At 40.6% G+C, this 13,512-nt stretch overlaps 1 protein-coding gene across 1 annotated transcript; it reads right to left on the minus strand.

Annotated features, from left to right (window-relative positions):
• Positions 1-426: 426 nt before the first annotated feature.
• Positions 427-7,817, minus strand: TOMM7 (translocase of outer mitochondrial membrane 7 homolog (yeast)). Its single transcript, XM_010839039.1, has 3 exons — positions 7,623-7,817; positions 4,300-4,348; positions 427-659 (listed from the first exon to the last, which is right to left on the minus strand). Exons 1-3 carry the CDS (start codon positions 7,723-7,725, stop codon positions 644-646), a joined length of 168 nt encoding a protein of 55 aa, XP_010837341.1. The 5' UTR covers positions 7,726-7,817; the 3' UTR covers positions 427-643.
• Positions 7,818-13,512: the final 5,695 nt, after the last annotated feature.

Here is a 13,512-nt window from a genome sequence, read left to right on the forward strand (position 1 = left end):
CGTTCTGCGTAGCTCTCCATGGGCTCCTGCTCAGCCACCTCCAGCTTCCTAGTGAGGGAAATCTTAAGACTCACATTTAACTCACAAATCAGACATATAAGCCTCCAATGCCATTCTCATGCCCTGCCAACACAGCCAAAGAATCCTATTTCATCAGAACGTCATCCCTGGAAGTTAGGGCCCAGTATGTCACAGAGAGCTCTCTCTCCTTTTACTACCTCAGAACATCTCAAAAGGAGTTATTAATTCACTGCAAAGGGAAACTAGAATCCATTTGTTAAGTGAACGGACATGAATTAACTTGGAAATGTGCTTCTTTTTCAAAGTATCATCTAGACACATAGATCCCTGTTTTGAAAAAGTACCAAATGGCTAAATTTTTACCTGACAGTCCTATTAGGTTCAATTCAAAAAGGACTCAAGACATAACATTGTTAAAAACATTTATTTTAATACAGTCTATCATAAATAAGTCAGTAGAGGTTCCACTCTGCAACAGATGCATCTGAGAAGTAAGAGCCCTGTGCCATCCAACTGGTGACCGTCTGAACGATGTCCCATCTCTTATCCCAGCCAGAGAGCACACCTTCCATGTTGTTCCTCTGCATTGACTGCTTCCAAAACCAGATGACCAAACAGTCCTTTATCCCCAAAGTAAGCTAAAATGTTTGTGAAGAGGAGAAACAAATTAAACCCCAAAGTAAAAACTTCTCAAACACAGCTTAAGAACTAGAAGATTTTATACATTTATGCTCACGTTTACTCAACCACCAAATTCAGAATTAGCAGAAGCATCAATCTCACTGAGTAAAAAAATCAGAGACCTATTTAAAGAAATACAATTTTATTACTTTTAATTGTAGTTACCTATTATAAACAAAAAGGAAAACATATATTGAGGTCAATCAAAAGAGTGACATGAAGGATTGATGAAACCAGAAAATAAAGGTATATCCTTGTTAGATACAGGAAGGAGACAAGATGTGTTTTATTTCTCAGCCCCGTTGATTAAAAATGTAGTTTCTAGTAAGTCAACTTAAATAAAATTGCATTACGAAATGACAATAGAGCATTCTGTTAAGTTTGTATTTAGAAAGTATTTTCCTTTTGTGTATAAAGCAAACCAACATGCACTTATTTTCAATTTTCAAAAGTGTATTAAAATCTCCCATTAAATCCCAAGTATATTTGCATACAGTTAAGATATGAAAACAAAATATTCATTTATCAAGGTCTCTTCCTCATTGGTAATGAGCATCTAAGATAAACAGAAAAGAAAATCTTCCTTGGTCTTATACAGATAATGGGAACAATCATTCTCCCAGTTAGTTAATATTCATGTATTTTGCCTAAATAATGTTTTGCCCCTTATTCACTAAATACTGCATTTTGAATAAGGCATTTACATCAAACAACCTAATACACAGAACCATCCTGTGTGAAAGAGGATGGACACCAATGAATGGGGACCTAATCCCAAGGAATCCAACAACTTAACAAGGAAAATACACCAGTAAATCTTGAACTACATTATTTTCATAAATACTATATAAATCAATTTATATATAAACAATAAACTTTATATTCCTGAGTTTTACATTAATAAAACATTTACATTACTGAAAACCCTGACAAATACAAGTCTATTCCTTTCAGGGTACAGATGAGGCAACCCAGGAAGACCTCTTTAGTCAGTCTTCCCAGTATAAGCAGCATAGTATATGAAATTCTGTAACAGGATAACCCTTTTCAGCACTCATTTCCTTCCTATATCACAAATACCCCGGGAAAGAAATCAGAAAATGTTCCTAATGACAGAAAAGAATGATTACCACCACCAGAAAGGAGAGGAGCACTGAGATGATGATAAGGACATGAAAAAGCGGGGGGTGGGGTGGCGCCTCACTCTGAAGGGCCAACTCTTGGTGGGATATTTGAAGCCAATACAACAGAAGGGCACATGTATCCCCATTTCTGGGTTCTGTATCACCTGGGGCACGAAATGCTGTTTCCCAGCATGCAGGTCCAGTCTAAAAACTGTACAAGAAGAAACGCTATTACCAATTCCTGTCCCAACACCACAAAGAAGTTAGGATCCTTTAATTAAGTTAATTCAGCACTTTCAAAGTGTTCCCCAAGTATCTGGCAGCTACTTCAGGTACTCACAGGACAAAACAAATGAAAACAAGCAACAAGCATAATACAAAGCAGAGAATGAGACACAGAACACAAAAAATGGAGCAGTTTCTGCTAGGAAAAGGTGGAAGAGTTAAGGAAGAGGTGATAAATTTGAGACTGAGGGAAAAAAAAAAAAATTGAGATTGAGCTTTTCTAAAGGTAGGTTTTCATCTAGTGGAAACTGAGGGAAGAAGCATCCCAGGCAGACAGAGAACAAGCATACAGACAAAGGCATGAAAAAAATACAGTTTATTCTGAGATTCACACACAGTATCATGTAGCTAGAGCCTAGTTTTCACAGAAGAAAAGTGGGGTGAAGGACATGACAGAGAAAGGCTAAAAATTATTAAGTTTATTGCTCATACATTATGTGTCAAGCACTGTTAATACTTTACATACAATAATCTTTTTCAATTCTCAGGACAATCTTATAAATCAGATATTATAAACTTATAAAAAACGAAACTTCATCTTAGGTTAACAGCCTCTTGGAAAGAAGTATTTGATGATAATTTTCAGTCCTTGAAAAATGTTCACACAGCTTGACCAGGTAGTCCCATCTCTGATAGTATTTCCTAAGGTACTGTTTCCCTTAGGAAGTAACTGGTCTAAGGTCAATCAGCTACTCAGTAGCAGACACATTACCTGAGTCCCCATTTTACAAAAAGGAAAACTGATAGTTCAAAGAGTAAAAACTAAAAACAAAAAGCTTGATGGGGACCTCTGAAAGCAGTTTTAAGAGGCTGTACCACAAAAGATTCAGAAAAGAGGGAAGTGAAGAAAGGAAGCAGGGAGTGAAGACCATTCATTGAAGAATTTTATCAGTAAAGAATAACAGCATAAATGGACATGTAGATGGCACGTTTGGCAGTACCCTAAAGAAGAAAAAAACCTTGCTTTGAGAAAAGGAGAGACTGGCAAGGCAGAGAAGGTGGAGGAAATTCATATCAGATGGCATTGTGCTAAGTAAAGTAGCAGATCATATTATCTGCGGGAGGCCACATGACCCAGTGGAAAGTGTACAGGCCTTCAAGACAGACATACACGACCACGCACTGACTGTATGATCAGCTCTGAAGGACTGAAGTAACAACTAGAGATGCTGTATATAAAGCACTTAACACAGTGGCTGACACACTACAAATGACTGTTAGTGATATGACCATTCTAGAAAGTAGTAGCTTAGATTAGGAGTGTGAAGAAACAGATCTAGAATAGCAGTAAAAAGTCTGTTAGGACAATCCACAAGAAATGTCTGGAAGACAGAAGGTCAAGGTGGTATTCCACAGCACCCGTGCAGGGGCGCTACTCATCCCAGTGCTATGAGTACCAGTCCTTTCTACAGAGCAATTCTTCCTGTTCCAGATTCTGCCTTCACACACACACACACACACGTGGTTTTCACAAGTATGTACACACACATGCATATGAGTATATGAATACACATACTCCGTGTAGCTGTGTGTGTGTATGTATTCACCAGTATTTATCCAACACCATCAAGGCTGTTTTGGAGAAAGGAAATTTGAAAGGAATGCATTTTCAGAGCCACAAATGTCCATACTCTGACTTATTAATCCCATGAGAATTTATCACAAGGAAATAAATCTAAACCTATAAAACCTATGCACATAAAAATGTTTGTTATATTGTTAATTAAAATACTAAAAAAAAAAACTGAAAACCTAAGTGATCAACAACTGGAAAATACATGGGCTATCAATTCTAACTGTACTGTTGTTAGAATCAATTCTAACTGTACTGTTGTTAGAATGATACAAAGTTTCACATATTTTAATAAGGATAGGACAGGAATATGGGAATTAAGAACATTCAGCTTTTAAAGTAGCAGGATACATTAGTTCTTTTCCTTTTAAAACATACTTCATTATGGTTATAACACAGCACAGTAAACAAAAATTAGGAAGAGGAGAGAAAGCAGTTACCTGATAATGAAAGTTAGACTGGTCTGCAAATTGCTGCAATTTTCCAATAGCCCAAAACTACACCTGACTGATAAAGCTCCATTACAATACCTAGCACTACTTCTCTTCTGCTTGCCATGATTTAGTACTTATATATGAACATTTGCCCTGCAATGCTTATTTGTAAGAGCAGTACCTCAAAACAGTTGGTTCAGGCATTCCAGGATCTGCACCCCTCTTAAATCCTGGGGGAAAGGGAGAGGGAAGAAAGAGAATAAAGACCAATTAAAACTCTAGCAGACAAAAAATTTACAATGTTTTCTTTCTAAATCAGTATTTGGTAGCTAGAATGACATCCACATCTACCAGAATTACCTAGATTTACCTGTGCAACAGAATAGTTTTGAATCTTCACTAGAATATGTGATCATGTGCAGAACTAATCAGTAGGGAAGACAAACTAACTTACTCCTATAATAGTAGCCCTTAGCACACACGATCTTTCATTCTTAGTCATTACCCACAAAAAAGACAAACTACCAAATCAAACTGAATGAAGAACTACAAACAGTACTAAGACTTTTTTTTTAAAGCTTTTTTTTTTTTTTTAACTTACTTATTTTCTGTTGGAATACAGCTGATTAAAAATGCTGTGCTGATTAACAATGCTGTGCTGGTTTCAGGTGGAGAGTAGAGGGACTCAGCCATACATATACATGTGTCCATTCTCCCCCAAACTTCCTCCCATCCAGGCTTCCACATAACACTAAGCAGAGTTCCCTGTGCTGTACAGTAGGTTATCCATTTTAAATACAGCAGTGTATACCTGTCCATCCCAAACTCCCTATCCCTTCCCCTCATTCTTCCCCACCCCGCACGAGGTTGTTCTGTGACTCTTGAGTCTATTTCAGTAAAAAATTATACTTTTTTAAAGAAAAAAATTGAAGACATCTTATTTTATCCCCATGAACCTCTCTTTACAAAGCAACCAAAGGCTGGAGATAGAGGGAAAAAAACTTCAGGCTATCGTTAATTAAATCAATGCTCTTATTACAAGCAATAGCTGTAATCAGACTAATCAGCATTTAAAGATGATCCCTGACCCTGTGTTTGGGGAACCAGAATCTTTTATAATGGGCAGGGACAGCATGCCTCCCCTTTACCCTGGTACTATTTTCCAAAGCTATCCACCCTACAAACATCCTTAAAAACATGAACAAAGGGTGGTCACTGCCTCTGCTCACAAGATTTGTAGAAATTCAAGACACTATGGAGAATTGTCTTCCAACAGGTAACTCACTAAAATCTTTTTGTTGGTAAATGTCCAAACAGATGCTTTATCGGGTCACTGTCCTATTTTATAGCACTATATTCCTACTGTACTTCCAGAAGCCCTAAAAGGTTATGTTTGGAATTAAACTACAAAAAAAAAAAAAAGAAAGAAACTAAACTACACAAGAAATTCAATATGCACTTGCAAAGTTTTACTGAGAGCTGATGGAGAAGTAAAGCATGGGAACTAGGTCAGACCTAAAATTAAGCTTAGATACAGTATAAGGAAAAAACAATGGTTAATAAGGAAAGATAAAAAGATAGCCTTAACATCAGTCTCCACCCGAGCTAGACACAAGGGTACCAGCACTAAACTGTAGGATTACTGGTAATCCTAGTAAAAAGAAAATAGCCAGTGTGCACAAAAAGGAAAATAATTCTAGAGTGGAAAAGAAAAGCATTGTCTACTCTTCAGACCAAAACCCTCCTTATACAGATTTTAACAACCAGCTGCAGCTTTCTGGCAACAGAAAAGGAATTTCAAAAAGGAGAGGAGAAAAGGTACCTGAAAAAGACATAGAAGAGCAAAGAATCCACACGGACAAAGAAAGCAGGAGCAGACTAAAATGGGACCCAACATACACAACAATGGAAAAACGACACAGAACAAAGAAGGGGAAGAATTAAAAACCCCTTAACTTCCTTAGCTAGAAGGACAGCTCCTCCCAGTTTTGCTGGGCCCTTTTACAGTTAAGCGAAGGCTGGGGAAGAGGACAGTTTGGGAGAAAGAGGGGAATAACAGCCTGTAAGAGCAGACTAATTACTTGCTCTAATTTTCAATACCTACACAGAGTTACTAAAATCTGGGGAACTAATGCTTCTTTTAAAATTACAGTACTTCCCTGGTGGTGCAGTGGCTGACTCTCTGCTCCCAAAGCAGGGGGCCAGGGATCCATCCCTGGTCAAGGAACTAGATCCTACAAGCTGCGACTAAGAACTGGCACAGCCAAATAGGTAAGTCGTTTTCAAAACATGTGTAGTAGGGACTTCCCGGGTAGTCCGGGAAGCGGTGAAGAATCCGGTCTCCCACTGCAGGGAGTGCAGGTTCAGTATCTGGTAGCGGAAGTTTCACATGACCACGGTGCAGCCAAACCCCGCCCCCCACCCCCCCCAAAAATGCGTTCAAAATAAGGGAGGAAAAGGGTCTTTTTAAGCCCTGCATTCTGAAGTATCTCCAGGTTATTAGTTGGCTTGCAAGTCATGGGGAAATGGGAGCCACAACTGCCTACGGAATATCCAGCATAATCAAACGCTCCGTCAAGGCTGAGCGAATGCACCGCGTCTTACAAGACATGACACCTAAAAAACATAAAACCAAAAACAAGAAGCAGCATCTAATTAAAAATCAAAGGATTGTGAAATGTGAACCGGAGTTTTACACAATGTCAAACTCTATGCTCAAACTGACAAAGGCGGAACGCTATCCACTCCATCCTACTGCCTGAACTGGGCAATCAGTTTAAAAATACAAAACTACCCCAGGCGAGAAACGGTGTAAAGTCTCAGTGTGCGGCCCTAGGCAAAAATATGAGCCTTACCACTTTCAAATTTCCGCAGTACAGCATAGTGGTTAAGAGGATGGGCCTTGGAGGCCCACTGCTTGAGTTCATAGCTCCCCCATTTGACAGCTGTGTGGCGTTCCGCGAAGAACAAAACTGTTCTATGCCTCGGTTTCCCCGCGCGTAAAACCTTGACCGGCACGTGAGGACGCAGAAGCATCCACCAACTATTGTCATAATCATGCCTCGAGGCAGTGGCATACCCATGAGGCTTAGAACCTCTTTCCACTTAGGCCCACCACGACAGGTGACAATAACCTTCCCGAAAACACACCTAGTGTCCAAATGTGAACTAATCACTTTCACACACATTAGGCCCTCAGGTCCACGCACATGAGGACTTTTCAGGTCCCCCAAATCCAGAAAAGTAGGTCACCTCTTGCTTACAGACAGCACGGGAAATATTACGTGACTTGTTAAAGACCAGAAAGAAAAAAAAAGGAGGCGGGGTGGGGGGAGGATAAAACAAGAACTCGAACTCAGCTTAGACGGACCACACTTGACCAGAGCGCCTCGAGAGCCGTGCTCGGCGTGGTCGCGTTTCTCCCTCACGCCTCAGGCCAAAATGGAGTCTCAGCATCCGCACCCTCTTCCCTCCCGTCTCCTACCAGGTTCTTCTCCCACTGACCCAGGTAAATCACGAGAGGAATAAAACCCCAGCGGATGGCAAATTGTCCTCCCTTGAAAAGCTGCTGCAGCCTCTGCTTGGCCTCTTTGCTCAGCTTCACCATTGCGACAGCGCTGGCGACACCCGTGAGAAAACAGCAGCAAACGCGTCAGGAATCTGCACGAAAGGAGACGCGCACGCGCCACACCGGCCTTTACGGCAGGAGTCGTGAGCGTCGCCAAACGAAGGTCGCAATTCATCGTCCTTAACCTGCCTCACCCCTCCGCGGCCCCGCCTGTGGAAAGCGCATGAGTTGTTGATTCTCCTCGTTAGGAGGTCCAAATTCCCTTTGCACTATTTAGGAATCGCCAGGTTTCCTTGATTGCTGGATGCCTGGGGCAATGTTCAGGAGATTCCTTCTGCCCGGAACGTCCTTTCTTTTCCTACAGCCGCACCCACTCTTCAAAGTTTATCTCCAAATGTTTTTTAATCTAACAGAGAAGGAACACTGAATATTAGTCCCAACTTTTATTCTCACTTGCCGTGTATTCTTGGTCAAGTTATTTAACTTCCCTCTTTATCAGTTTGTTTCTTCAAACTGAAGGTTGATCTGCAAGGAAGATCACAAACTGACACCCAACAGAGCGTCTATCCATGTCTTCTTTGACTCCCAAAGTATTTGGTTGTTTATTTTTACATTTTAAATTACTTGTCAGCATTTTAAAGTTTGGGAAAGTTCGCATGAAAATCAGGACGTTTTCAGAGAAGTTGGTGAATTTCATTGCAGTCAGCACCCTTCTTGTCCTCGTTCGTTTAGAATTGCAGTGATCCTCACTCCTGGCTGCACAATAGAATCAGTGAGATTAAAAGGCTCACTCCTACTGGGGGCCAACTCCTACCAATTATGATTAATTGGGAGTGGGGCCTGGCCTTTGCTTACCATTGAAGTTCCCAACTTCTGATTCAGTAACTGCTCCTGTGCAGTTGGCATTTGGGCTTTTACCTCAAGGTTAGGATTTTTTTTTTTTTCTGTATTTATTTTTAATTGAAGGATAATTGCTTTACAATATTATGTTGGTTTCTGCCATGCATCAACAGGAATCAGGAATAGGTATACATATGCCCCCTTCTTCTTGAACGTTGCTCCCAGCTCCTACCCCATCCTACTCCTCTAGCTTATCAAGGAAGGCTAGGAATTCTTGATTACTAAGGGTGTAAGAGATTTTTACCTCTTTGACCTTGGTGCCTTTCTTGACTCACCTTCAAGATATATTTTGTTTTAAATTCTCTTTTTTTTTTAAAGACTTTATTTGAGTGAAAATTTGTTTAAAACAAGAAGTTCCAAACCAGAAGTGGTTAGAAATGCTCACTCTTTTAAATTCATAAGGTGCTCATGGCTCCTCTAAAATTTCCCCCTGGCTTTGTGGACATTCCTGTGCCTAGCTCATTATCGTGATAATAACAACCAGTCTATTCTGTGTTAAGTGTTTTAAATACAAAATTAGTCTTAATCTTTAAAAGAATTTAAAACATTAAAGCTTATTTTACTAATTATATTTTTTAATATTTATTTTATTATTTGGCTGTGCCAAGTCTTAGTTGCTGCATTCAGTTCAGTTCAGTCACTCAGTCGTGTCTGACTCTACAATCCCATGGACTGCAGCATGCTAGGCTTCCTTGTCCATCACCAACTCCCAGAGCTTGCTCAAACCCACGTCCATCGAGTTGGTGATACCATCCAACCATCTCATCCTCTGTCATCTCCTTCTTCTCCTGCCTTCAATCTTTCCCAGCATCAGGGTCTTTTCCAGTGAGTCAGTTCTTCGTATCAGGTAGCAAAAGTATTCGAGTTTCACCTTCAGCATCAGTCCTTCCAATGAGTATTCAGGACTGATTTCCTTTAGGGTGGACAGGTTGGATCTCCTTGCAGTCCAAGGGACTCTCAAGAGTCTTCTCCAACACCACAGTTCAAAAGCATCAATTCTTCGTCACTCAGCTTTCTTTATAGTCCAACTCTCACATCCATACACGACTACTGGAAAAACCATAGCCTTGACTAGATGGACCTTTGTTGGCAAAGTAATGTCTCTGCTTTTTAATATGCTGTCTACGTTGGTCATAACTTTTCTTCCAAGGAGCAAGCGTCTTTTAATTTCATGGCTGCACTCACCATCTGCAGTGATTTTGGAGCCCAAGAAAATAAAGGCTGTCACTGTTTCCATTGTTTCGCCATCTATTTGCCATGAAGTGATGGGGCCGGATGCCATGATCTCAGTTTTTTGAATGTTGAGTTTTAAGCCAACTTTTTCACTCTCCTCTCACTTTCATCAAGAGTCTCTTTAGTTCTTCTTCACTTTCTGCCATCATCTGTGTGTCTGAGGTTATTGATATTTCTCCCAGCAATCCTGATTCCAGTTTGTGCTTCATCCAGCCTGGCATTTCACATGATGTACTGTGCATATAAGTTAAATAACTGGGGTGACAATATACAGCCTTGACTTACTCCTTTCCCAATTTGGAACCTGTCTGTTGTTCCATGCCATAGTTGCTGCATACAGACAGGATCATTTTTTTTAAGGTGCAACACATGGGATCTAGTTCCCTGAGCAGAGATCAAACCCAGGCCCCCTGCATTGGGACCAGAGTCTTAGCCACTAGACCTCCAAGGGAGTCCTTTACTTTACTAAATCTTATAAGACGTAAACTATATATATTATAGGCCACGAACAGAGGAGCCTGATAGGCTACAGTCCATGAGGTCCCTAGGAGTCGGACATGACTGAGCAACTTCACTTTCATTTTCATGCATTGGAGAAGGAAATGGCAACCCACTCCAATATTCTTGCCTGGAAAATCCCATGGACGGAGGAGCCTGGTAGGCTGCAGTCCATGGGGTCGCAAAGAGTCAGCCAGGGCTGAGCGACTTCACTTTCACTCTTCACATTCATGCATTGGAGAAGGAAATGGCAACCCACTCCAGTGTTCTTGCCTGGAGAATCCCAGGGACGGGGGAGCCTGGTGGGCTGCCGTCTATGGGGTTACACAGAGTCGAACACGACTGAAGTGACTTAGCAGAGGCAAAGAGGAAATAAATTTGAATTGTTGAGGTAAAATCAACAGGTCTTTTTGGCCAAATGAATGTGGAGGGCAGAGTTGAAAGAGGTGGTCAAGATGCCTGCCCAGTTTTGAATTTGCACAACTTACTAAGTAAGCCGTCTTACTCCTTGGTCTCCACAAAGTCTAGAGTATATAGATTCACCTTCACAGTGATTCCTACAGATAGGAATGGGGATTCAGGTAACATTGTAATGGCTGGAAGTGCTGCAAAACTTCAGTACTAAATTATTAATATATATATATATAATGTACACACAAGAGATTCTATTATAATAATAATCACCATGCACTTGTTACTATATGCCTAGAAAGAAATGTAGAGAAATATACTTCAAACACTTTGTAATAGTAATTATCTCGGGGATGAGGGAGGAAATTAATGGAAATCTTTACTTTTCATGTATTTCTCTGTAATATGTTGCTTGTTTTTCATAATGAGCATATATGACTTCTACAAAAAAAAAAAAGGTATAATATTTTAAAATAAAATTAAACCCTCTAAGGACTCCCCATTGCCTTTAGGATAAAAGGTTAAAGAGTTATTGCACAACCGACATGTTCCTTGAAGGCACCATATTATCTTTCATCTCTGCTCCTACCACTGCCAGAAAGGCCCTCCCAAATTCTTCTTTAAGGTCCATTCAAATATTTTCTCCAGTATGTAATTCCCCTGACTTTCAGCACAAGCTAAACACTTCCTCCTGGTGCCCCTACTCTCAAGTTGACTTATCATTATTTATTTACATGACTATTTCCCCAAATAGACTACAGGCAGAGACCCTCACAAATCTGACATCCTCAATTACTGTATATATACCACTTGTGGGCTTGTTGAATGAATTTCATTGGGAACTAACAGCCTTGGTTAATTATGTTACTCAGTCAGCCATAGAACAGGTATCTAAAATGCTTATTTGTAAATTTATGATTAGAGATATCCTTGGCAAAAGAATGGACATTTTCCCTCCTGGTGGACAATCCATTCAGTTCAGTTCAGTTCAGTTCAGTCACTCAGTCGTGTCCGACTCTTGGCAACTACATGAACCGCAGCACGCCAGACCTCCCTGTCCATCACCAACTCTGAGTCCACCCAAACCCACGTACATCGAATCGGTGATGCCAGCCAACCATCTCATCCTCTGTCGTCCCCTTCTCCTCCTGCCCTGAATCTTTCCCAGTATCAGGGTCTTTTCAAATGAGTCAGCTCTTCGCATCAGGTGGCCAAAGTATTGGAGTTTCACCTTCAACATCAGTCCTTCTAATGAACACCCAGGACTGATCTTGTTTAGGATGGACAGGTTGGATCTCCTTGCAGTCCAAGGGACTCCCAAGAGTCTTCTCTAACACTACAGTTCAAAAGCATCAACTCTTCGGCGCTCAGCTTTCTTTATAGGACAACTCTCACATCCATACATGACCACCAGAAAAACCATAGCCTTGACTAGACAAACCTTTGTTGGCGAAGCAATGTCTCTGCTTTTTAATATGCTGTCTAGGTTAGTCATAACTTTCCTTCCAAGGAGTAGGCATCTTTTAATTTCATGGCTGCAGTCACCATCTGCAGTGATTTTGGAGCCCAGAAAAATAAAGCCAGCCACTGTTTCCACTGTTTCCCCATCTATTTGCCATGAAGTGATGGGACTGGATGCCATGATCTTAATTTTCTGAATGTTGAGCATTAAGCCAACTTTTTCACTCTCCCCTTTCATTTTCATCAAGAGGCTCTTTAGTTCTTCTTCACTTTCTGCCATAAGGGTGGTGTCATCTGCACATCTGAGGTTATTGATATTTCTCCCAGCAATCTTGATTCCAGCTTGTGCTTCCTCCAGCCCAGCGTTTCTCATGATGTACTCTGCATAGCAGTTAGAAATAACTAATACTTACTGGGCACTTACTATAATGCATGCACTGTAGGTGTTCGAATGCCTTAACTTGAATCCTCACAATTCTGTGAGCTGGGGACTGTATTAACAACCTCATTTGGAGGAAATTAAGGCACAGGAAAGTGAAGTAAATTTGCCCAGCTTCATAGAACTGATAAGTAGTGGGAGTAGGGTCTTAATCCAGATGCTCTTACACCAGAATTTGAATGTTAACCACGTTGCTACAGTGCCTTATAGGAGAGAAGTAAACACAGGACAAAAGAAAAGAAGTCATATATTCGCAAAAAAATATTTTCCTCATGCTGTGATAGGTAAAAGAACTCTTTACATTGTACTGGAGCAACACTTAAAATTAGACCAAACGCTGGCCATTGACCCAGAGGGATGCTGACTGACTGAACCAATCAGACCCTCTCTAAATGAGATTTGAACTCAAGATAGAAAGAAAGAAAACTCTGACCAAAGCTGGTAAAACAGAGAGAATAGAAGACATGAAGCAGCAGAGGGCGCAAGTCAGCAGAAACCATCAAGTAGAGAATATTGAGGTATTATGATATTCAAGACCTCAGACAAAGAATAACATGCTTTCTAGTTTCTGGTAGGAAAATAAGAGAGTCCCATTGAGAGTTTGCTGTGGACTGAACAACCTTCCGGTCCCCAGCTTTATTCCAAAGTTTGTAAGCCTGGCAATGCCATGGTTCCTCTTCCGTAATGTACAGGAAAGTGGAATTAATCAGTCACTTTATAAGTAACTGGTCTCAGCTAATTATAAAATAACAGAAAAGAGGTGAAGCCATGAAGGTGAGAAGTTCAAGGGGAAAAATCAACTGTCAGGATTTTACCAGCAACATCCAGAGAAAAGATAATATTGTTTTCTTAGTGCAGGGGTGGGGAGGCGGGGGCAGTGGATG

This window comes from Bison bison, unplaced genomic scaffold (assembly GCF_000754665.1).
Source record: "Bison bison bison isolate TAMUID 2011002044 unplaced genomic scaffold, Bison_UMD1.0 scf7180017864109, whole genome shotgun sequence".
Lineage (NCBI taxonomy): Eukaryota > Metazoa > Chordata > Mammalia > Artiodactyla > Bovidae > Bison > Bison bison.

What these genes read in the sequence shown, in the direction of transcription:
- TOMM7 (XM_010839039.1), bottom strand. Translation starts at nt 7,725, where the DNA reads ATGGTGAAGCTGAGCAAAGAGGCCAAGCAGAGGCTGCAGCAGCTTTTC. An exon ending in TCCTCTCGTGATTTACCTGG is followed by an intron (nt 4,349 to 7,622) that starts GTCAGTGGGAGA and finishes CCTTTCCCCCAG; the next exon opens with GATTTAAGAGGGGTGCAGAT.